Genomic DNA, 26930 nt, shown 5'->3' with positions numbered 1-26930 from the left:
GACCTCACCAGGCTTTCTACCAACATCCTTTTTCTGTTCCAGGATCTAATGCAGGATTCCATATAACAGTTATGTCTCCTTTGTCTCCTCCAATCTGTGACAATTCCTCTGTTTTTCGTGCCCTTAATACTGGTCAGGTAGTTTGTAGAATGACTCTTAATTTAGTTTAACTTATACTTTCTCATGGTTAGAAGGAGGTCATATATTGGGGGAAGAATGTCACTGAGTTTATGTGCCCTTCTCAGATCATATCAGGAAGCACACACATCATATATCCCATTACCTGCGATGTTAATCTTGATCCCCTGAGAAAGATGGTGTCTACTAGGTTTCTGCACTGTAAAGTCACTGTCTTTCCCTTTATAAGCAACAATATTTGGGAAGAGACACTTTTATGCTATGCAAATATGCCATTTTCCCTTAAACCTTGATTCATTCACTTTAGCATTCGTTGGTTGTTCTTGCCAGCAGCTGTTATTACTGTGATGTTCTAATGGAGATTTTTTATTTTCCTTATCACTTCTACATTTATTAATTGGAATTCTTTTGTACAGAAAAGTTCTCCCTTCTTCCCCACTTATTTACTTATTCAGTCATTTATTTATATCAGTATTGACTCACAGATACTAATTTTTTTTCTTTCACTTAAAAATCAATATTATTGGGCTTCCCTGGTGGCGCAGTGGTTGAGAGTCCGCCTGCTGATGCAGGGGACACGGGTTCGTGCCCAGGTCTGGGAGGATCCCACATGCCGTGGAGCGCCTGGGCCCGTGAGCCATGGCCGCTGAGCCTGCGCGTCTGGAGCCTGTGCTCCGCAACGGGAGAGGCCACAACAGTGAGAGGCCCGCGTACAGCAAAAAAAAAAAAAAAAAAAAAAAATCAATATTAGTATTTATTTTCTTTCTCAAATTGTTCTATATTTTGCCATTGAGTGTTCTTTCAGGTTGACTTCTGTGTTTTTTTTCTTTCAGGGTGGAATTTGTGTATAATTTATTAATTTCAGCAGAATTTAAAATGTATAAACAGGATAATTTTGCCATGAACTTTGCCAACATATCTGCTAAAATCAATTCTCTCATTAGTTGCTTCATAAACTCATTTTTTTAATTGTGGTAAAAAATACAAAATTTACAATTTTAGCTGTTTTAATTGTATAATTCCATAGCATTGAGTATGTTCACACTTTTTGTACAACCAGCACCACCATCCACCTCTAGAACAATTTTATCTTCCCAAACTATGTACACATTAAACAATAACTCCCATCTTTCCCCTCCCTGCAGCCCCTGGGAACCATCATTCTACTTTCTCCATGAATGTAACGACTCCATATACCTCGTATAAGTGGAATCATACAGTATTTGTCCTTTTATGTCTGGCTTAGTTCACTTAGCATGATGTCTTCAAGGTTCATCCATGTTGTAGCATGTGTCAGAATTTTTTTAAGGCTGAATAACATTTCATTTCATTTAAATATTCATTTCATACAATGAATATTCATACATACAATGAAAATACATTTCATTGTATGTATATACCACATTTTAAAAAATTTCAGTGTCTCTTTGACATGCTCTATTTATTTATTTACTTAGGAGCTTTGGTGTCACAGGTTGCTCCAGGTGCATCTTATATATTGCCTGCCCCAACACTAGGATCAACTCCTTCTCCAAGGAGCTCTGGTTCTTTTCATTGGATGATGGTATTGAGAAACCACGTGACTGCATTCATTATAATTAGGATATCACCGCTTCCTATCAGTGGATAGAGTAGGAAATGTATGTATGTATACTAACCCATTTAAACATACATATCTAAGGAATTCCCTGGCAGTCAGTGGTTAGGACTTGGTGCTTTCACTGCCATGGGCCCGGGGTTCAATCCCTGGTCAGGAAACTAGGATCCCACAAGCTGAGTGGCACAGCCCCCAAAAATAAAATAATAAAATAAAATAAACATACATATCTATATTTCTGTACCTATCTAACTGTATATATACTTAAAAATAAAATAAAATGTGAATTCATACTGATACCTCCAACTCCAATCCAGCATCATGGGATTCATTCTAGCATTCCCCCTTTGCTTATTTATAACTTTTTTCTACCAGTGAGAAATCTGATTTGCATTGTCTACAATATATTTACTTATTTGTTCAAACTCAGTATACAACTTAAAGTAGTTTCAGAGTTGCTCACTAATGCCCCTACGAGAAATAAATTCACCAACTAGACTGCAGTGTTTTGGAAATTTATTTTTTAGCCCTACTCTATCCAGTGAAAACACTGTTTTCCAAAGCTACTTAGGTCAAGCTCCTTTCTTACCCAACCCTTTAATGTGGTCACTGATGTGTAATGCAGTAATTTGTAATGCAATTAGAGTCAGTTGCCAAAACTCTGCATTTTATCTTGCGTCCCCCTCCTATATCCTGTCTGACTGTTTTTAATTTGCATACAATAAAAAACACTGGATTTCGTATATTGTTCTGTGGGTTTTAAAAAATTCATAGTCATGTTTCTACCATCACAGTAACATGAAGACCTGTTCTATCACCTAAAAAATTCTCTTGTGCTATGCCCCTTTGTAGTTAACTCCCACCATCCCCAACTCCTGGCAACTACTTGTCAGTTATCTGTGCCTATAGTATTCCTTTTCCAGAATGTCGTAAAAATGGAATCATAAAAAATATAGCCTCTTAGATCTGACTTCCTTCACTTAGCAATATCTATGTAAGGTCCACTGACATTGTATGAATCAATAGTTCATTCCTTTTTATTGCTGAACAATATTCCATTGTAGGGACATAGCATAATTTTTTACCCATTCACTGATTGAAAGGTGTTTGGGTTATTTCCGGTTATTTGTTATTATTAATAAAGCTTCTATAAACATTTGTATACAGGTTTCGAGTGGCAAAATTTTTAATTTACTTGTGTAAATACCATGGGATTGCTGGGGCACATGGTAAATGTATGTTTAACTTTATAAGAAACAGCCAAACTGTTTTCAATGTAGCTATAACATTTTGCATTCCCACCAGCAATATATGGCAACACTTTGTCAACACTTGCTATTTACTGTGTTTTAATTTCAGCCCCTCTAAAGGTACTGTATTCAGTGGTAGATCATTGTGGTTTTCATTTGCCTTTCCCTAATAACTAAAAATATTTAGCATCTTTATATATGCTTATTTGACATGTATCTCTTCTTTGGTAAAGTGTCTGTTTAGATCCTTTGCCCATTTTTACTGGGTTGTTTATATTCTTATTGTTGGCTTTTGAGGGTTCCTTATATATTCTGGATACAAGTTGCCTACAAGATATGTGGATTGCAAATGTTACTCCAGGTTCATGACTTATCTTTCATTCTCTTAACAATGCGTTTTTGTAGGGCAAAGATGTTTCATTTTCATAAAATCAAACTTATCAACTTTTTTATTTTATAGGTTATATTTTTGATGTCATATCTAAAAACCTTTGCCAAATGAATAAAATTAAAGGTTGGTTCTTTGAAAAGATCAAGAAAATTGTTAAACTTCTAGCCAGATTGAGCAGGTTATAAAGAGAGAATATAGGAGTTCCCTGGCAGTCCAGTGGTTAGGACTTGGCGCTTTCACTGCTGTGGCCTGGGTTCAATCCCTGGTCGGGGAACTAAGACCCCACAAGGCGGGTGGCCCAGCCGGAAAAAAAAAAGAGAGAGAGAAAGAGAGAATATACAAATTACCAGTACAAAGAGAGAGAGAGAGAGGGCAGGAGGGAAGGAGGGAAAAAGAGAGAGAGAGAGAGAGAGAGAGAGAGAGAGAGAATAACTACCAATCCTATTAAAAGGATAAGAAGAAAATGTTATGAATAATTATATGCTAATAATATGTCAACTTTGATGAAATGCACAAATTCCTTTGAACATAAACTATGGAAGCTACTTCAATAGAAATAGACAACATGAATAGCCAAGTATCTATTAAAGAAACTGAATTTGTAGTTTAAGACTTTTCCACAGTGAAAACTCTAGACCTAGGTGTCTTCATTGGTAAGTTCTACCAAACATTTAATAATACCACTTCTATACAAACACTTCCAGAGACTGAAGAGGAGGCAACTCTTCCCAGCTCAATTTATGAGGCCAGCATTACTCTGATCCCCAAACCAGACAAAGATATTAAAAGAAAAGAAAACTACAGACTAATATCCCTAACATTGGTACAAAAATTCTTAATGAAATTTTAGCAAACTGAACCCAGCAATATATTAAAAACTGTAGTACACCATGACCCACTGGAATTTATGTGAGAAAGGTAAGGTTGGTTCAATACTTAAAATTTAATCAATATAATTCATTATACCAACATAATAAAAAGGAAACATGATTATCTCAATAGCTACAGAACAAATATTTGACAAAATCCAATGTCTATTCAACATTGTACTAGAAGTTCTATTTAATGCAGTAAGGCAAATAAATAAATAAATAAAAAGCATCCAGATTGGAAAAGGAAAAAAGTAAAACTGCCTTTATTCACAGATTACATGGTTGTCTATGTGGAAAATTCCAAACAATTTATGATAAAAGCTGCTAGAAAAAAATAGAACTAATAAGTGAACTATCAAGTTTGCAGGATACAGAAATCAATTTAAAAATCAAGTGTATTTCTCTGAACAAGCAGTGAATAGCAAGCAATTCAAATTTATAAGACATTACCATTTACATGACATCAAAAATATAAAATACTTATTTTTGACCTATTAAAAACTTTTAGTTAAAAAACTCGTGTTAAAAATTATAAAACAGGGCTTCCCTGGTGGCGCAGTGGTTGAGAGTCCGCCTGCCAATGCAGGCGACACGGGTTCGTGCCCCGGTCCGGGAAGATCCCACATGCCGCGGAGTGGCTGGGCCCGTGAGCCATGGCCTCTGAGCCTGCGCGTCTGGAGCCTGTGCTCCACAACGGGAGAGGCCACAACAATGAGAGGCCCGCGTACCGAAAAAAAAAAAATTATAAAACATTGCTGAGATATAAAGAAAGCCTAAATAAATGGAAGTGATCCACCATAATACTGGACTACAAGGCTCAGTATTGTTAAAATGTTAATTCTCCCCTATTCTACAGATTAAACACAATCCCAGTCAAAAAATCTCAGAGGCTTTTTTGTAGGAATTGACAAACAGATTCTAAAACTTACATAGAAATGCAAAGGATCTAGCATGCAGACCAACGTTGAAAAAGAACAAAAGGACGTACACCATCCAATTACAACACTTATATAAGCCTATGGTAATCAAGACACTGTGGTATTGGTATAAAGACAGATATAGAGACCAACTGAACAGAATGGAGAGTCCAGAAATAAACTCACACACCTATACAACTGATTTTCAACAAAGCTACCAAGGCAAATCAGTAGAGAAAGAATAATCTTTTCAACGTAAGTGCTGGAACAACTGGATCTCCATATTTAAAAAGTGAATCTTGGGGCTTCCCTGGTGGCACAGTGGTTGAGAATCTGCTTGCCAATGCAGGGGACACGGGTTTGAACCCTGGTCTGGGAAGATCCCACATGCCATGGAGCAACTAAGCCTGTGCGCCACAACTACTGAGCCTGCGTTCTAGAGGCCGTGAGCCACAACTAATGAGCCCACATGCCACAACTACTGAAGCCCACGTGCCTAGAGCCCTTGCTCCACACGGAAGAGCAGCCCCCACTTGCCGCGACTAGAGAAAGCCCACGTGCAGCAACGAAGACCCAACGCAGCCAAAAATAAATAAATAAATAAATTTATTAAATAAATAAAAAGTGAACCTTGACCTTACCTCATACCACACACAAAAATTAACTCAAAGTTAGTCATAGACCTAAATATAATAGATAAAACTATAAAACTTCCAGAAGAAAACGGGAGAAAACTTTAGTTACATTTAATTTGGCAAGTTTTCTTAAACAGAATATAAAAAATCCAAACTATAAAAGAAAATAATCAATAAATTGGACTTCATCAAAATTAGGAACTTTTGCTCTTCAGAACACAATGCTATACAAATGTAAAGGCAAGGCATAGAATGAGAGAAATTATTTTCAAACATATATCCAATAAATGACTTGTATCTAGAATATATAAGAACCCTTCCAAAATAACAAGACAAACAACCCAATTTAAAAATGGACAAAATGGAATTCCCTGGTGGCTCAGTGGTTAAGAACCCGCCTGCCAATGCAGGGGACACAGGTTTGAGCCCTGGTCCGGGAATATCCCCCATGCCGTGGAGCAACTAAGCCCTGCACCACGACTACTGAGCCCACACACCACAACTGCTGAGCCCACACGACACAACTACTGAAGCCCACGTGCCTAGAACGCATACTCCGCAACAAGAGAAGCCACTGCAATGAGAAGCCCACACACCGCAACGAAGAGTAGCCCTGCTTGCCGCAACTAGAGAAAGCCCGCGCTCAGCAACGAAGATCCAACTCAGCCAAATAATAAATAAATAACATAAATAAATTTATTTTAAAAAAATGGACAAAAGATTTCAAAAGACACTTTACCAAAGAAAGTATATCAATGGCAAATAAGCCCATGAAAAGATGGCCAGTATCATTAGTCATTATAGCAATGTTTTCAACTGGGTGCAATTTTGCTCCTATACCCCAGAGACATTTGGTAATATCTGGAGACATTTTTGATTGCCACAACTGCGGTGGAGAGTACCACTGGCATGTAGTGAGTAGAGGCCAGGGATGCACATAAACTTCCTACAAAGAACAGAACAGCCCCACACATAAAGAATTATTTGGTCCAAAATGTCATTAGTAATAAGGTTGAAAAATCCTGCATTAGAGAAATGCAAATCAAAAACACCAGTACACATGTAGTGGAGTAGGTAAATAAGTAAGTAACAACAACAACAAACAAAAACAAAAATGAGCATACCAACTGTTGTAGAGAATGTGGAGCAACTGGAACCTCATACAAAGCTGGTGGGATTATAAAATCATTGTAATACTTTGGAAAATAATTGGGCAGTTTTTTAAAAGGTCAATCATAAACTTACCCCCAGCTATTCCACTCCTAGGTATTTCACCAAGAGAAATTAAGGTGCATGTTCACATAAAGTCTTATACATGAATATACACAGCAGCTTTATTTGTAATAGCCAAGAACTGGAAACAACCTAAATGTCCATCGATTTGTGAATGGATGAACAAATTGTGGTTTTTGCATCCAATGCAATACTACTCAGCAATTAAAAGAAACAAACTACTAATACATACATTAACGAATATATAAACACACATGGATGAATATCAAAAATAATTATCTTGAGTGAAAGAAGCCAGACACCCCCCTGCAAAAAAAGAGTCCAGTATAATTCCATTTACAAAACTCTTAAAAATGCAAACAGATTCATAGGAACTGAAAGCAGATGGCTGGCTGCGTGGGAATGGAGGTGGCTGGGGAAGGAAGAGGAGAGATGGGATAATTATAAAGGAGTATAAGGAAATTTTGGTGTATGATGGATAATGTTTATTACCTTGATTGTCGTGATGGTTTCAAGAGTAGTTTATAAAAACTTATCAAATTATACACTTTAAATATGTGCCTCTTATTGTATGTCAATTATCACTCAGCAAAGCTGGGGAGGCACGGAGGTTGCAGCTCATGTTCTGTGTCAGTGAGTAAAATCACCCCTTCCCTCCTGGACCACATCTTATTCATAAGCCAAACACAACTCTGCAGTACTGGACTGAAAGGCAGTCAGTAACTCAGAGTATTCTTGCCTTAAAACTCTGCCTAGTAGGAGTGCCCCATATTGGATGCTACCAAAGGACGCAAGATATTGTATAGCAAATTAGTAAATTTCCCTCCCTTGCTATGTAAAGTTACTGTTTATTTTTATAATAAACTCTCATTTCTAAGGATAAGCCATGCATGTTAAGGAGCCGGAAAAGTACACCCACTTACACCCATCTTCCACATGCTTGCTGAAGCACCCTTCCAGAACTTCTCATCAATGAAATAAGAAAATAAAAGGTTGGTTACACATGTTAGAAAGGAAGAAATAAAATCATAATGTTTATACCATTTGATTGTATACCTGGAAAATTTGGGAGAATCAAACTGAAGAACTATTAGAATTAACAATAGGTTTATGTAATATGACAAGGTACAAAATTAATATACAGAATTCAGTATTTCCCAAATACCACTTAAAATACCAGCAATGTAGGATGCGGAAAAAAATGACTCTATTCAGACAAGAAAGTCTTCACTATCCTGGCCACTTCCTCTGAATATTTTCTAATTCTTCTGTATCCTTTTTAAAGTGTTATCTTGGGAATCAACTAAAATGTATTTATGGTCGTTATGCCTTTCTGGAGTAGCTATCACTGTGGTATCCAAAGTGTCATCATTTCCCCTTGATTCAGTGTAATGCCTTGGTTTCCACTTCATTCAGTGTTCTGCCCTCCACAAGCCATGGCAGGATCCATCTTACCATTTTGTTGTCTGCGAATTTTCTAATGAGTTGATTTACACAAAATGTAAATACTGGATATTTTTTATACTGGATATTTTTCTATATGATGATAGACATTTAATTCAGGAGAGCTGTGTAGGTAAAACAACATTTGTAATTATAGATTTAAGTCAAACAAGAAAGCAAATATTTGTGTACTCAGCAACTTGTACAAATAGAATTTTAAACTTTTGCTGTATGGTATTTTTAAATATATCTCAAAAGTATGAAACAATTAAAATATTTTTGATTATCTAAAACCAAATTCTGTTTATTATTATAAACATCACAACTGTTTACTGTGGGACCCTGACTCCTGAGGGCACTGAGTTCCCTCACCGTGTGTAGATTACTGAAACTTTCTAGATATGAGAGTCTCTTTTATAAGATTAATTAACTGAGAATTGGTTACCTTTAAGGCCTCTTTAGCTAAAAATTTTTGTAATTGCATGTAATCTATACATCTCAAGTGTTTTCATCTTCTTCTTGCTTTTAAAATAGTATGCAGTAAACGTTTCCCTTTAAAGCCAAAAGCCCTGTGCTTTTTTCTGTGTGTTGGTATTGTTGAAAATTTGTTTGTAATATCAATATTGTTCTATGTAACCTATTTTTTATAATGTTATTACACAGCACACAGAGAATGTAAAAAGAACCATAATTCTATCTATCTTCACTCAACTAGATTCAAAGTCGAGTTTCTAGTTAATTAATATTGCCAAAATAAAATAGGGATGATGTTTACATTCTTAAATACCAGGTTATTATTTTTATCATTGATGATATGTAAGTAATTAAAGATCAATAATTTAGCAATTATTCAAATAATATTTACTAGGCACTCAAAGTTCTGGTAAAGTCCTTATTGAAATGGAATGATACAGATCATAGAAAGAACAGGCCATGATATTAAGAATCTGTCAGTCTCAACAGAGAAGAAAATATATTTACAGCATATTTCAAGAGTGTATGTCACAGTTGACCCTTGAACAGCATAAGTTTGGACTGTTTATGCAGGATTATGCTAATGCAGGACATTCCCAAAGGTAGCTATTACGCTCTTTTCAAAGATTAGGTTCCCAGGGAAGCAGACTCTGAGATATCCATAAGTTGGGACCAATACTTGTGGGAGGGAAGAGAAGAAAAGGGGTGGGGGGTGGGTAGAGAGGAAAAGGAGGCGAGGGAAAGAAACATGATTGGGCAGAGGTAGAAGTTGGGCTAAATTGCAATCTCAACAAAGTCTTCAGCTAACTCTACAGAGAGCTCTGAAGCTGGCATAGCTCTTCAGTGTTTTTCCAAATTGGGGTGAGGGCCTTTATACCCAGCCCAATAGTCAGAGATATACTCTCAGGCCAGGCAGCCCTCTTCAGCTGAGGCACTTCCTAAGACCATTCCTGAAGGGGGAGCTTGGTGGCACATTCCATGAGTTCTGCTTGGTTTTGAATATTATATAAATGTTATCATATAGTATATACTTTTTGGGTGTTGCTTCTTTCATTCAACATTATGTATGTGAGATTAATACATGTTGTTTCATTCCATTTCTTTGTACCATAAAATAGTTACTCATTCTACTGTAGTTGAACATTTGCTTAGTTTTCAGGTCTTGGCTATTATGAATACTGTTGATATAGATATTCTTGCACATGTCTTTTGATGTATATTTGCATGCAGTTCTGTTGGGTATATACCTAGAAAAGGGTCATAGAATAAGTATACGTTTAGCTTTATTCAATATTGCCAAATATTTTCTAAAGTAGTCATACAAATTATACTCCCACCAATGAGTATATGTAAGAGATTTAGTTGTTCCAAATTCTCACTAATACTTAACAGTGATTATTAAGTTTTAGTTATTCTGGTGCGTGTAGTGGCTCTATGGTGTTGTAATGCATTTTCCTGATGATTAGTTATGTTTACAATTTTTCACATGCTTATTGGCCATTTAAGTACTCTCTTTTGTAAAGGGTCTTGTGGCCATTTTTTTAATTGGGCTTTCTGTCTTTTTCTTGCTGATTTATAGGAGTCCTTTATGTCCTTGGGATACAGGTCCTTTGCTTGATATATATTACAAATATCTTTCCCACTCTGTGGCTCATGTTTTCATTCTTTTATGCACAGAAGGAAAACAGCTCTAGGAAAGTTGACTAAGATGTCAACAGTAGTCTTGTCTGGACGTTGTTTTTTCCTTCTTTTTACTTTTTCATATTTTCTAGTTCTTTAAGAAGCATGTAATGAGGAGATAACTTAAAACACAGTAAAAGGAATGAGTTGTCTACGAAAAATGGCATATTTAAAACATGATGATGTAGTTTAAAGGCGACCCATTGGAAATGGTTAGCAAAGACAAGAACTTTGCTACAATTTTCCTTCACTGTTACCTATGTGCCTGCGCAAATCTGCTAGAGCCACCTGGTGGAGAGTGTTGAGAAGTTTACAGCAAATGTTCGAAGATGCTGAAATGTGCTTAGAATGTTATAGCATAAAAGGCCAGCTTACTTAGCAGGTGAGAAATGTACGTAAAACACACTCTGGTTCTCTTATCACCTCAGTTTCCAAACAACTGGAAAGACCCTTCAACTCCCAGATGGGGGTAGACCTAGTTCACCAGTGGCTGGGTTTGACCTTGACCAGCAAACATGACAAAAATTCAGAGAGAACAAAAGACAGTGAGGTTAGGAGTAGAAATGGGACCAGTTCAGGGCTGGCTACATAGCTGGTAGCACCTGGGCAAGATGAAAATATGTAGCCCCCTGTACAGAAAACAGGAGAAAGGCTTCCATTATAGATACTAAAGTAAAAAGAGGTTCCTTCCTTCTACCATCTCTCTCTCTCGACCTGTTGTAATATTGTTTATTTGCTATTTAATGTCATTCTGGGTAAAGAAAAATTTTTAATTTAAATTATTACTGTGAATTTTACCATTCATATTTATATTGTACAATGCCAGGTTTCAGTGTAAGTATAAGAGTATTTAACTCATATGTGGAATCACCAAATTACACAATTCATTTTTTATAGCTCATACACAGATATATATCTTATTCTTACCAGAAGAGTGGAAAGAGTGCACAAAAGTAACTCAACTGGTTTTTTTTTTTAACATCTTTATTGGAGTATAATTGCTTTACAGTGTTCGCCATGGTTTACAACTTTTGCCATGGTTCTCTGCTAAACACATTCTCTCCTTCAGTTCTAAGGAAAATGAACGTGGAATGCCTTTTTGCCCCTATAATTCTAGATACATAAATGAAATATTAAAATAACTGTTTATGAAGTAGTCAAACAGGATTTTAAGTGTAGGATTTCTTACAGGTTAGTCACAGGTGGTTTTTTTTAACATCCTTATTGGAGTATAATTGCTTTACAATGGTGTGTTAATTTCTGCTGTATAACAAAGTGAATCAGCTATGTGTATACATATATCTTCATATCACCTCCCTCTTAAGCCTCCCTCCCACCCTCCCTATCCCACCCCTCTAGGTGGTCGCAAAGCACCGAGCTGATCTCCCTGTGCTATGCAGCTGCTTCCCACTAGCTATCTACTTTACATTTGGCAGTGTATATATGTCAATGCTACTCTCTCACTTCATCCCAGCTTACCCTTCCCCCTCCCCGTATCCTCAAGTCCATTCTCTACGTCTGCGTCTTTATTCCTATCCTGCTCCTAGGTTCATCAGAACAACTTTTTTTTAAAGATTCCATATATAAGTGTTAGCATACGGTATTGCTAACACTTATATATTTCACTTCTCGACATGCACGCATCGTGCCAATCCTCTCTACCTTCAGCTGTCTGGCAAGGAAGGACAGGAAGAGAAGGAACTATGGGTGGCCCTACCTTTCCCTTTCTTTCCATGCCATCATTTTCAGCCTATGTGATTTGCTGTAATTATACAGGAAAAAAACCAAACAAACACAAATAAGAAAGGGTATGATAGATTTCGTTGGACCTTTATGCTTCTTAGAATGCCATTGCCATCTTTTGGCATTCCAAGGAAATCCTGGTTCTTGGGGGCTGTCATCCCCCCTCCCAATTAGTCATAAATGTAATACACTTACCTTGTGCTTGCTTTAAGTCTCATTGAACCCCCATACATCATGAGTCCACAGGAATTCTGTGCTCACCGGGCACTGTGAACACGTGCTGCAGGGAAAGAGGGTGAATACATGTTGGACATCGCACCTCTGTTCACACGTGTGCTTCACTCTCCTTTCAACTTAACTTACAAGTTCAAAGATAAAATTTTTGAGAATTTCAAGATGGCAATAGCAGAGCCCAGCATGGTGCCCTTCTGAGTGAGAAGCCTTCCGCACCTGCAGCAGTCACAAGCCCATGCAGCCAGCCTAAGAATGGTTCTTTCCTCTTTTTCTTTTTAATAGGTGAAGAGAGGAAGCTCTTAATCCTATATGATCGTGGCTCCTTCAGGATCAGGAGCATTGAAAATACAGCTTAGAAAAGAAAGATCATATTTAGAATTGCAGGCATTTTGTACAGAGTCAGAATATAAAACATTTGAAGAAAGATGTCAATGCTAAAAACAGCTACTTCCCCTGGTCGAGTTTCAAAGATCTTTTTGCATACATACCAGGCTTTAATTGAGTCCCCTGCCACGGAGGGGACATTCACAGTTCTTTAGGCCTGCTTTATGAACGTGTGTTACAACCTAAGCACCAAGCCAGGTACAATTAAAGTGTTAACTATGGATGTGAAAGGTTATAACTTACTGTTTCTACTCTGTCTTTGCATTTAGCACTTACAGAAAAAATAAGAACAAAAACAAAACTGGGGAACAAGAAGGAAACTGTTGGAAAATTTTGTTTGCTTTTTCCCCCTTTTGGGAAAACAGCAGATGTGTGCAAATGTGTGGAGTGGGCAGGGCTGTTTTTGTCCGGTAGCTGTGTTTAAGGCTGATGACAGTAACATGCTCTGGGCTGTGGATGCAGGACGAGGGCTTACGAGCAGCTGCTGTGTACTGGGCCGAGCAGACTCTTTCAGTGGATGGCTAAGCAACGTATTGAAAGTTGAAAGCAGAGACCTGACAAAGCTTGTCTGCATGCTGAGCACTCAACAGAGGCAGAAGGTGTGGTCTGATAAGAGGGGGCAGTAGGCTTCTAGGCAAAGTGCCAGGATCAAGAATCCCAGAGATTTCTCACAGGTCTTAAGACAAGGTAACTGTGTTTATGTTTGTCTTATATTTTCATCCGTGCTTTTACTGGCAGGAAGTTCCCTTTCTTTATCATCTTGATGGATGTATGTATTTATGGCACTTTTCTTTCTTTGGAGGATGAAGTGGATAAGTACATCCTAAGTAGGTAAGTGAGTGTAGCTAAGGGTTGGAAAAATCTGGCTATAAATGTCATGAGACCTTAGTAAACAGAACGAGAGATGTGTGATCAGAGGTCGGATGAAGGCAGAAGCCTGGACAGCTCATTTGGACTGGGCGATAGAGATTGCTAGATACCCTCTAATACCTGTTTCCCATCTTCCAGGGTGATAAAATGCCTGTTCTTCAGCTGCGTACACGGTTGCCCAAGATGGAAACTATACATGTAGTCATGTGACTAGGTTCTAGTCAATGATGTGAAAAATCACCTACCCTTCCCTTCTTCTTCGTCTTCTCCTCTATCTTGCTGCCTAAAATGCAGATCCTGTCGTCTTAGACCTGAGAAGAAGGGCCGTGGTCTGGAGCTGGGGGAGCAGCGAGATGGAGGGAGTGTGACTCCTTGAGGACTTAGGGGTCAAGCCTCCTTTCAGCTCTGGACTGCACACCAAACAGCTTTTATCTTATTTAAGCCATTGTTATTTTGGCATTTTGCCACTCACGGTTAAACCTAATGTTACTGATACAAAGTATTACTGCAAAGTTATCCTGGCTGCACTTCTTCCAGACAGAAGGGCTATCTTATGGAATTTACACACAGGTGCAAAGTTCTGTTTTTTTATACTCCCATCATTATAACATAGCAGAAAGCCCTTTATAGAATACTTATCCCTTGGCACGTCAAAATCTCATGCAGGGAGCCTATAACTAGGGGGTCAGAAGCCAGGGCAAAAGATTGGCAACAAACAAAGGGCATTAAAAGACAATGATCGTTAGGACACTACTCAACATGGGTGCCAATCCTTAGGAAGAGTTGGATTGAGACTGAGGTGACGGTAAGTGGAAGCACGTGGCTGGCGTACAGAGTATGCCAGGGGAAGGGTAAGGGTAAGCTGGGATGAAGTGAGAGAGTGTCATGGACATATATACACTACCAAATGTAAAATAGATAGCTAGTGGGAAGCAGCCACAAAGCAAAGGGAGATCAGCTTGGTGCTTTGTGTCCACCTAGAGGGGTGGGATAGGGAGGGTGGGAGGGAGACGCAAGAGGGAGGAGATATGGGGATATATGTTTATGTATAGCTGGTTCACTTTGTTACACAGCAGAAACTAACACACCATTGTAAAGCAGTTTTACTCCAATAAAAATGTTAACAAAAAGAAAAACTATTGGAGGGTTTTTTTTTTTAACATCTTTATTGGAGTATAATTGCTTTACACATTGGAGGGTTCTGAACAGAGACATGATCTGATAGATGTTGGAAATGGATCACTCTGGCTTCTGTGTTATGAATAGACGGTATGGAGGCAAGTTAGTTTATTGCAATAATCCAGGTGAGACATAAAGAGGGCTTGACACAGGGTAAGGGTAGCAGAGTGATGAGGAATGGTTGAATATTGGATATATTTCAAAGGTGGAGCCAAGAGGGCTTCCTTAATGATTGGATGTGGATTGTAGGAACAAGAGAGGAACCAACGTTGACTTGGCTTCCCAGAGGCTGCTCTTATTGACGTGCAGGGGGAGCTCTCTTTTTATCACCTTCCATGTAAGCGACCTGGCAGATTCACCTCTCTGCCAGTCTCCTGCAAAACACACTGGCTGATGCACAAGACACTTGATCTTCATGACCAACAGGCTACTCTCTGGAACACTCCTCCATCACAATCCCCAACTCCCATTCCCATCAACTGAGGCGTATGTTTACTTGGAGTGGTTGGCTTCTTTCCAAAACTGTATATTCTGATTGTACTTTTAGTAATAGATTAAATACAATGTAAAATGAGTTTTAAAACAGAGAATTGAAGACTTCAGAAAATAACGACGAGTCTTAAAAATTTACCGAGTATGAGGCAATTGTAAAAATGGAGAGAAAAAATTAAAATCCAGAACGATTATGTTCTCAGATTACATGGCAAATATTTAAAAATTCTTCCTCTAAAGAAATCAGAAACAGAGCTCATACTCCCATGGGTGTGGTTTATGCAAGAAAAACAGTGCAGACCAATCAGCACACACATGCTTAAGGAAGGGCCTTAGCTTTCCAGCCAAGATTGACAATGGATGTGTATAATAGACGTTCACAGAATATATTGGATTCTCTGTTCTATCCAATTTTCCCCCCAATAAATTGACAAACTTCTTGTTCAGATCACATTGAAGATGACTTTTCACTGCATGTTATTGATCAGTTACATTCTAAAAATGTTTATGTGGACAACAAATGCTTTTTCTTGAACCATATTCTATTTCTCCATTCTGATGACTATCATGCAGCAGGACGAGTTTCTGGGTTTTGGTTTTTAATGTGTTTTGTGAAGAATGAACTCACTTTGACTTAAAAATCAACCTTTAAAATTAGACTGTTAGTGGTTAAGAATAAACGTCTTGAGGACCCACAATCACAAAGCACATGCGGACTTTAAAAACTATAACCCTGTCACTAAATAAGTCACTGAATCTGCTGTGTGCAATGAAATACGATTAAAAAGAGTTTGATTTACTTTCATTTGTTTGTAATTGTAGAAAAACAGGCTGCTCCAGAACATATCCTTTGGCCCCCAGAGGGCGCAAGGCCGAAAGAAGTCAGAGGTGAGAGTTTAATCCGTCCAGATGGTGGCGCTACCTCCTCACCAGGGCTGCTAAACAGGATGGGAAAAGTGGTCCCACCCACCTCAGACGACTTTCAACATGGGATTCTAGTAGTCCAAGGACTGTATTTAACTCTACCTCTGGTTTTTGAAGTGCAGTAAATATGCAAAAATTAAAGAAACCTCTTTACCCTATCCCCTTCTGTCTTACCAACAGAAATGGAGTGTGTATGTGAGAGTATTAGAGAGAATTATTAGAGACAGGATTAGAGAGAACTTGAATGAGAGGGCACATGAGATTACGAATTTGAGAGAGAATATCAGAATGTGTGTGTGAGTATGAGAGGGTATGTGAGTAGGAAGGAGCCCACAGTGCTCCAGGCTTTAATTCTTCTAAGAAACATAATACTGTTGAAAGTACAGAACATGGCTAAATTCACAGTTCTAAACGTTTTGCCGAAGGCTAAAGCTGCAGAGTTTTCCTCCAGAAGGGAAACAAAGCTAAGCTCAACCCCCTCTTGGCTCTCCCTAATACTTCAGTGGCATTAACTTAACCCTTAGATGTTTAGAAGAGCTTTACTAATTGAGCAGGAATTTTTCCTGTCTTCAATATCTTATGGAAGTGTTTCAAGCAACATTAATAGCACAAAATCCACTATTAAGAATCTCGCACATTTAACTGCGGCATGAATATCAGTCATTTATTGACATTAACATTACGAACACATAATGGAAAAAGGCTCCTCAAAAGAGGAAGGTGAACTTTGACTGTCGACAGGACAAAGCTGTCTTCAAAAGACAGAGAGGTGGAAACTAGGTTCACAGCTGGGTTTCGAGTCCCTGAGGATGGAGCTCGTCTATGTATGTGCATCCGCAGGCGCAAGGTGTCGGAGGAGGAGGCTCAGGAATGTCTCCAGCTGCTTCTTTGATCTGTAAGCGATCAGTCCTCCCTTGTTGGCCCACTGGTCCACTCCAGCAGCGCCTCTGTTTCCCACGTGGTACGCCAACTGTGGCAAGTCAAGCCCCGAGTTGGGGTTTCTTTCCAAGCACTCCTTTAAGTCCACCATTCCCCCACCCATGGCCCTGAGGATGGCGTGGGCAGCACAAGAGTCCCACTTGAACGTGGTATCTTCTGAGAAGATGTAAATGTCCACAAGGCCGAGGACAACACAGAGGCTCTTGTAACCAGCCCCAGCTGCCCGGAATATGCGCTCTCCACACACACGTGACAGTGCGGCCTTGATGGTCTCCTTTTCACTGGTACTAATGACAGCTGAGAACGGGTGGGAGTATTCCGCCTCAGAGCTGGGGTTTTGGGTCACTTGGCTCTGCGTTTCACTGCTGTTTCTTGTAGAGACGGGAGGCAGAAATGAGTGGATATTGGTCCCCATGTAAGAAAGGCCCCAGTAGCACTGTCCTTTCCACCTGTGGAAGACAACATTCAGTTTGTGGCCGTAGGTTATCCCATTCGTTTTTCATTGCTCATATGGCTTCCCAACTTGATGATATGAAAAATATATAACATAATGGGTCTCAAGGTCCTTAAGCTTAGAAATGGATACCAAGTAGCTAATTCATTTCTAAAACTTACTCCCGGGCTTCCCTGGTGGCGCGGTGGTCGAGAGTCCGCCTGCCAATGCAGGGGACATGGGTTCGTGCCCTGGTCCAGGAAGATCCCACATGCCGCAGAGCGGCTGGGCCCATGAGCCATGGCCACTGAGCCAGCGTGTCCGGAGCCTGTGCTCCGCAACGGGAGAGGCCACAACAGTGAGAGGCCCACGTACCGCAAAAAAAAAAAAAAAGTTACTCCCTGTGCGTGTTGCTGCCTGTGCTGTTGCAGGTTAGGAATGCTTTCAGTTTTTCTGTATTATCACACCCAACTAGGACAATGCTAAAATATTTGCTCTGTTCCTGGAGGCCAGAAATCCCGCAAAGTTTCACTGCCACTTTTGCCATTTGAAGTTTAATGGGGGGAAAGATGAACAGATAAATAATCTTTTCAATCTGCAAATCTTTCACAATCCTTAAGTTTTTCTTCAGCTGGTAACGCCTTTTCATTCTCTAATTCACTAGCTCCACTTTGGTTTTAACACCAAGAAAGATGGACTCATTATTTCTGGCAACAACAAAAATAGCACCTATCATTTCTCAATGTTTAACTTACTATATATGCTGGATAGTTTATTTACAGAGATGGAAACAGGCTTAGAGAATGTAAGTGTAAGAATGTAAATCAGTGATAGAATCTGCATTCAAACCCAGGAAGTCTCACTCTAGGATCTATGCTACTAACTACTTTGTCAACCATTTCTAGGTCATGATTATGGCAGCATCCAGTCCCACTTATTTTTAACTTCTTAACGACCCTTTAAAGACAACAAACACTTTCAGTTTGGAAGAAGGCAGGGTTAGAAGAAAACTATCAAAATTCCATAGGTGTAGTTTATGACTATTAAAGAACAAACAATTCTTAGTTGCTTGAAGCAAGTCAAAGTTTAATACAAATATGTAGTTCTGAGACTTCCCTGGTGGCGCAGTGGTTAAGAATCCGCCTGCCAGTGCAGGGGACACGGGTTTGAACCCTGGTCCAGGAAGATCCCACATGCCACGGAGCAACTAAGCCTGTGCGCCACAACTACTGAGCCTGCGTACCACAACTACTGAGCCCACGTGCCACAACTACTGAGCCTGCGTGCTGCAACTACCGAAGCCTGCGCACCTAGAGCCCGCACGCCTAGAGCCCATGCTCCGCAACAAGAGAAGCCACCGCAATGAGAGGCCCGCTCACTGCAACCAGAGAAAGCCTGCGCGCAGCAATGAAGACCCAACGCAGCCAAAAAATAATAATAAAAAACAAATAAATTTATTAAAAAATATGCAGTTCTATACAAGTGGAAAAAAATATTATCTATTTCAATAAAATACTGAAATCACAGGAGAAAAGCTGCTTCTTCTTGGCCTCTGCCATGCCCTGGAGCCCTGCAAGCATGGGCCATGGATCAGAGCAACTCTGCCCTGCACAGGAGTTCAGGGGAGCCTGAGGAGGGAGGCAGAAAAGGAAGTGATGCTGGCAGTTCTACCAGGAGAGCACCCCAGAGCCAGGTCCTAACCCTGGCTGTACCTACTCAGCTTTTCATTAGATCATTGTCACATTTTGCTGCGAGACCCAGGGCTGAGAGTAAAAAGAACGTTAATTCAAATATGCAGATTTTTAGTAGGAATACCAAATCTACTGAGTCATGGGAATGTCACGCGGAGAGATCATCTTGAAAATAAGCAAAGCTGAGGTTGTAAATTCTAAAAACCATAATATACCAAAAATTTTCATCTTTTACCTGAGGGTGTTTAGGTCTTGTGATACAAAAGGTTGGTTGATGACTCCCATCAGGGGCACCCCTGTCTGTATGTCATAGACACCAATTAAAATAGTGACACACTGAAGTCCACTGGGGAAGATTCCTTGGTTGGATTTAATGTCAGCAGAACCTTTTATATACTGATAAGTTGAATCTGAAAAATGAAGCAAATTTGTTAGGATTATTTGAAATGATTATTTAGAAGACGATGATGAATACATCTACAAACCCTGTACTATATTGTTTCTCTCTTCTAATTTGGTAACTGCTATGGTCTGAATGTTTATGTCCCCCCAAAATTCTTACCCACAAAAGTTGATGGTATTAGTAAGTGGGGCCTTTGGAAGGTACTTAAGTCCTCAGTGTGGAACCCTCATGAATGGAATTAGTGTCTTACAAAAGAGGCTACAGAGAGATCTTTAGTCTCTTCCAGAATGTGAGGACACAGTGAAAAGGTACCAGTTATGAATCAGGAAGAAGGACCTCACCTAATCATGCTGGCACCTTGAGATTGGACTTCCCAGCCTCTGGAACTGTGAGAAACAAATTTCTGTTGTTTAAAAGCTACCTAGTCCATGGCATCCTGTTATAGCAGCCCAAACTGACGAAGATAGTAACCAATCAGTTTTTACCTTTGGGTGCCACTTATATCGAATTATTTTTCGACCTCTTGTACTTCACTTTTAAGCTGCTTGTGTTTCATTTTCCCAACTATATAGTCTTGGAGAGAAAGGACACGTCTATAGTTCCTATGGCAGCTAGCACTGCACCTTGCAAATAACAAGCACTCAAATATCCATCACATGTCAAAATCATTTCAAAGCTAATAGCTCAGGATAACCAAGGGGCTTCCTTAGAGCTCTTACTAATCAGAGGACAAGCCCAAGGTGGATGGGAAAGCCTCCATCCAGGAATCTGTCAGGGGTGGAATTACCTTTTTGTTTGTTTGTTTTTGTCCCTCAAATTAGGAGGAAGGAGACAATGATGGTAGTACAAGAGGAAGAAATTGATGGGAGTCCTGAGAAAAAGCCAAGTAGCTAGGTTTCTTCTTATAAGACTGTACATGCCAGCAGCTGACTGCCAACATCTAATGAGTTAATGCCCAGTTAAGGATGTGTCAGGCACAAGATCCAGAGAGTTAGCTAACAGAATCAATTCAGGATAGAACAAGAATACAAGGTTTCTGTCCCTCAAAAACCTTAACTGAGGCTGATTTACCTTCAAGCAATAAAAGATTCTGGAAAACATTCTTAGTTTGCATATACAATCCATAGGCTGAATATTCTCTAATTCTCTGATGACTGAAGGCATTTCTATCATTATTAATGCGCTTGTAGGATGGGGAGGGTGGGGGGAGTTTGCCTGTTCAGTGTGATTGGTCACAGTTGTACTGGGTAGAATATGCCAGGAAGGTTAGGGGAAAAAGGGGGACTTTCGAAGATTAATACCTAGGGCATTATATTAATAGCATCATTGAGAGAGGCCTACACTTTTTAAACAATGAGCTATATGTTATGGTTCTACCATAATCATGACCACAAAATTCATGGTGAGGTTTACACAGGACTCACAAACCGACTGCTAAGAGTCACATTCAGCTGTGTTTTGCTTGGCCTGTATAGTGGTTTTGATTGTTTGCTTGTTTAACTGAATTAGTAGCCAGTGGTTAAATTGTCAGATCTCACATAAAAACCTGGATTTTTATTTTTTTTAAAAAATTTGATGAGCTGGACAGTATTCCCAGATGGCAATAATCCGCTGGTGCTGAATGTTCTTAAAATGGCATGTGTGCTCAGTTAGTTATAGCTGCTATCACTTCATTCTTCTCTCATATTTAGCAGTCTGGCCCCTGAGGTCTTTCAAAAATGAGTTAATTCAGCTTTGTATATGTGCCTGTGTATGTGTGTGTGTGTATGTGTGTACACACACACATATGTTATAGATACATGTGATAGATATATGTATATAACACACACCTCGGCTCTTCGTTTCTTTTTTTCTGGCTGCACCGCACGGCTTGTGGGATCTCAGTTCCCTGACCAGGGATTGATCCCGGGCCACGGCAGTGAAAGTCATTTACCATTTTAAAAATTCAAAACTTTTAAAATAAAACTCCTAGGAGAGTTAAACCATACCCTCAATTTTTATTTTTCTAACCCCCCACCAAAAAAAAAAAAAGGGATTATTAATGAAAGCAAATAAACAAAAGCAAACACTCTCTCTACTTACCTATAGGATCCACCCAAACTCCCAAAGTGTCCTGTGGAATGTTGATCTCTATCGCATCCAGAGCTGGGTCACTAAAGACAACGTCCTGATGTACAACCTTGGCTAACGCTTCAGATGCCAACTTGTTACCATTAAGGACTTTGTTGAGAAGATCTACTGTTTCTTCCTCTGTTGGACACAGTCTCATGATAATCTTTTCCCCTAGAGTAAAGACAAACTAAAGACCATTACATCTCAAGTTTCAGGGGAGAAAGAACAACAGAGGGGTGGGAAGAAACAAAAGCTGTGAGGGCACCTCAGACTAGGTGAGGGAAATATAGCCATACCAGTGTTTCCTAACCTGGCTGATTGCCAGAATCACCCAGTGGCCTTCATAAAGTCATAGCTGCTCAGTGTTCAGTCATGCACCTAACAGTGAGGAATGAATTCCAGGTGTCAAAGGACCTACTCTCCAGAAAAATGTCCACATGGGCACGTGCACACAGTTTTTTGTATCTAGTTTAAGGGAGCTCATGGACCAGTTAAGAACCCTGAGTCCTTGATAACCAATCTTTTATATTTTTTGCCTTTTAATATACTGTGGGTCACCCTATTCACATTTGAATATGTTATTGAAAAGAATGGAGTTCTTATCAGTACAAAGAAGGGCTTCTACCTCCCTAAATTGTTTATGCTCAGTAAAGTAACATAAGATGAAGTACATTAATCTTTAAATGTGGTAAAGCTGTAGGACTCTAAATGACATACATAGAATAGCTCTCTGTGAAACCACTGGAAATCAGCATGTAAGCGAAGCTGTTTCTGCAATTGAAATCCCAAGTTACCGAGTCCAGGTGCTTTACCATCACTTCAAAGACACTTCTTAGACCCTTGCCTAATCTGGTTTCCAGCCCCCACAAAAGTAAGAAAAGAGGCTGGCAAAAACAGGCACGTTAATCGCAACAGAAAGTCACAGCAATGCAGACTATAAATTTTTTAAAAATTAAGAAAACATGGCACTTTGGAGATTTTGTGGTATATAGACAAATACTCCTAGCTAACCTAGCCATTCCAAGAACAGCAAGCAGCATTTGCATCACCTGAGAACTTGTTAGAAATTCAGAACTGCAGTCCCCATCCCGGACCTACTGAGTTCTAACAAGATCCCCAGGTGATTCATGTGATCCTTAGAGTTTGGGAAGCACAGTGTGAGTCTATTACAATGATGATTCTGAAACAGCAAGAAACAGTCAATTACATGTAGTTCAATTCAATTAAATGAGACTGTTGAAGTTGGGGAATAATAATGCTAATCACCGCCACTTGCTGAGCACCTACACTAGACTCAGTAAAAGTCATGGGATCATTCAAGGGAGCAAATCATATCACATTTCTCCTTTGCTTAAAATTTGCCACTGAATACCGATCATGCTTAGAGGAAAATCCAAACTCCTTCCTTTGAACTTCCACTGTCTCATCTCACCTCATCCACCAGCCCCTCCCCTTCACCATGGTTCTCTGTTAAACCCATTCTCTACTTCAGTTCTAAGGAAAATGTACGTGGAATGCCTTTTTGCTCCTATAATTCTAGATACATAAATGAAATACTAAAATAACTGTTTATGAAGTAGTCAAACAGGATTTTAAGTGTAGGATTTCTTACTGGTTAGTCACCGGTGTTTTTTTTTAACATCCTTATTGGAGTATAATTGCTTTACAATGGTGTGTTAATTTCTGCTGTATAACAAAGTGAATCAGCTATGTGTATACATATATCCCCATATCACCTCCCTCTTAAGCCTCCCTCCCACCCTCCCTATCCCACCCCTCTAGGTGGTCACAAAGCACGGAGCTGATCTCCCTGTGCTATGCGGCTGCTTCCCACTAGCTATCTATTTTACATTTGGTAGTGTATATATGTCAATGCTACTCTCTCACTTCATCCCAGCTTACCCTTCCCCCTCTCCATGTCCTCAAGTCCATTCTCTACAACTGCGTCTTTATTCCTGTACAGGTGGCTTTTTAAATCTTAAGTTTAAATGAGATTTTTCTTTCTTCTTACTGAGTGTCATAGAATTAAGTGCATTTTAATACACTGCCCATGAAGAAGACAAATTTTTCTCCAGAGTTAATCCAGAAATTAGTTTTCTTTGTAAACATGCCTCTAGATGTTTAACTATTTGTCACATGATCAGTGTTTAAAGTTCACTATTTTAATCTTCTACCATTAAACAAACAAAAACCCAGACAACTAAAAACAGTTTGTTTCTCTAAAAAGGATCAGCGATTTTGATATTTTCCTCTCTATCACAAGGGAACTGGTGGTCCATCAAACGAGAATTTGGTCCACAGGAAACTAATTAAATAAGAGTTAAAACTTGGTGGTAAAAGGAACCTTTTTGGTTGTCCAACTCCCTTTACAGAGGTTCTGAGACCAGAGAAGCCATGAGGTGATTTCAGGGACAGGGCCTCCTCTACATTCTCAGCCAAGGTCTATGGACTCCCTAGGAGGTCCACAAATGGGTTTACTTGTACTTGAAATTGCCTGCAAAACTGTGTAGATGTGCATCTTTCTGGGGGCATCTATAACTTCCATCAGATTCCCAAAGGGCCAGGCAACTTTCCCAAAGGTTAAATCATACGTTATTCAAATGCTACAGATTTATATCTAGAATAAGACATGTGGACTTGCTAAATAATCCTAAGATGCCACATCTCCCTATCGTAAACGGCATGATATTCTGAAGTACTGAATGAAGCTTAACATTCAAACATGTATTTACGTGAAAGGCCTCCAAACATCCATTTACTTCATGATGTAAGTTGAAAATAAAAATACCATATGATAATTAAGTTATAAAAATACATTAAGACATTTATACTTACCCAAATCATTTGTAAACTCATTGGATTCTTCTCCAAAAATTTTTTTCCCCAAGCCTGGAAACTGAATGATTCAGAGTATGACAAAAATACAACAATAAAGAAAAACAAAATCCCACATTTATGTTCAATTCTGAACAGATTTTCATTTTATACTTCAAATTAAATAGCACAATTAGATCTGAAATTTACAATTCCAGAAATCAATCCAAGTATAACAAGTATGAAAAGTGAAGTCAGCTTGGTTCAGTACTTAGTTTTCTAATATTTTCCTGCTCCTTTGCCCCTTTAGAAAGTCCAAATCATGGTAGAAGTCTGGTTTCCTTATGTTCTGTTGAGTCTGCAGAAGTACTTCTAGAAACTTCATCCTTCTAGTTAAGGGCCATAGAGCTAGAATGTTTACAAAGGAGATGTTTTAACTGTTGCTCCTCAACAGGACCTAAGTAGCTTATACAAGTTAATGTTATTGACCAAGTACCTGAGATGATTACTTGAGACTGGATAGAAGGTATCAGAGGATAACATTTGATTTTGTTTTCATTTTCAGGTGTGTTTTCTGGACCTGTTGGAGGTATCATTAGCCATCAGGCTAGGAAGGTGATATAGCAAAAAAGGGGAAATATTTTATTTGCCAACAATTTATGTGCCAATATAGAATTAAAAAAAAAAAAGCTAAATAGGAATTTTCTCTCATCTCTGTATGACCAGGAAGCTTTCAGACACATTTTGCTTCTGATTTTCTCTGCAGTAAAGATAATTTCTCTCAAAATATGTGCTGAATTATGATATGAGTATGGTTCTCAAGCAATAAAAGCAAGGAAATGCTTCAAATATTTGAGCTTAGTTATTCACAGATGGCCAGTAGCTTTAATAATGCCCACAACTACTTGTTATTTTTAACTCTTTTAAAGAACAATGCAAGTCGGGACTTCCCTGGTGGCGCAGTGGTTAAGAATCTGCCTGCCAGTGCAGGGGACATGGGTTCGAGCCCTGGTCTGGGAAGATCCCACATGCCTTGGAGCAACGAAGCCCGTGTGCCACAACTACTGAGCCTGCGCTCTAGAGCCCACGTGCCACAACTACTGAAGCCTGCGAGCCTAGAGCCCGTGCTCCGCAACAAGAGAAGCCACTGCAATGAGAAGCCCACGCACTGCAATGAAGAGTAGCCCCCGCTCACCGCAACTAGAGAAAAGCCCGTGCACAGCAACGAAGACCCAACGCGGCCAAAAATAAATAAATTAAATTAAATTAAAAAAAAAAAAGAACAATGCAAATCAACACGGGCTGGCACTGAGCCGATTCATCAATTCATCCAGGGCTGAAGCTCCAGTCTCCCACAACCTGCCTAGAAACCCTTTCTGAGGCTACAGTATAGGAGAGTCATGAAACTATTTTATACAAGCCAAAAGTGAATATCATTTATGTGTTCATAAGTCCTGGCACATACTTCATGAATGAACAACTGCCTGAACTTGTTATAATGCTCTGGGGCAAATATTAGCCCACAGAACTTAACGTTGATACATTTCTAATCCAGTTGCTCAACCATCCCTTCCACCCAGCTCTTGATCAGTAACAAAAACAAATTTGCTTCCTTTTAGTTTATTGGAGCCAGATATTATAGGACATGAAAAAGTACAGTTTGTAGATATTTCAAGGGGTCATTTATTCTCTCTTCCTGCCTGTGGTCAAGAATTCACTTAAATGATTCTAAATGATTCCTAATATTTTGAGAATTTCATAGAAACGATTCTAATATTTTGTAGGGCTTTCCGACATAAAATTCTATGCTCTCAAACCTAAAAGAAAAGAAATTATTAGATTACCATATAAAAGGCAATATAGTATTGCAAAGAGCACAGACTCGGTCAGCCTGGGTTCAAAAACCAGCCCTGCCATTCACTTGCTGTGCAACCTTAGGCAAGTTATTTAACCTCTCTGTGTCTCCCTTTTCTCATCCATTACAATGAAGTAATTGTTCTTACCTCATAAAATTGTTATGATTAAATTAATATATTTAAAGCCCTTAGAACAGTACCTGGCTCATAGTAAGCATTTATAAGT

At 39.1% G+C, this 26930-nt stretch overlaps 1 protein-coding gene across 6 annotated transcripts in view; it reads right to left on the bottom strand.

Moving 5' to 3' along the window:
* Positions 1-16854: 16854 nt before the first annotated feature.
* INPP1 (inositol polyphosphate-1-phosphatase) overlaps positions 16855-26930 on the bottom strand; it is a 32897-nt gene continuing 22821 nt past the window's right edge. For all 6 annotated transcript variants that reach the window (XM_079924057.1, XM_079924055.1, XM_079924053.1 and 3 more), the window contains exons 3-6: positions 24870-24930; positions 22005-22205; positions 19755-19929; positions 16855-17844 (exon numbers count right to left, since the gene is read on the bottom strand). In XM_079924057.1, coding sequence (XP_079780183.1) covers positions 17277-17844; positions 19755-19929; positions 22005-22205; positions 24870-24930 — 1005 coding nt within the window. In that variant the 3' untranslated portion in view covers positions 16855-17276. The remainder of the gene's footprint in view (positions 17845-19754; positions 19930-22004; positions 22206-24869; positions 24931-26930) is intronic.

The sequence above is a fragment of the Stenella coeruleoalba genome (assembly GCF_951394435.1).
Source record: "Stenella coeruleoalba genome assembly, chromosome: 6".
In the NCBI taxonomy this organism is placed as follows: domain Eukaryota; kingdom Metazoa; phylum Chordata; class Mammalia; order Artiodactyla; family Delphinidae; genus Stenella; species Stenella coeruleoalba.
This window is presented reverse-complemented; position numbering and strand designations above follow the sequence as displayed.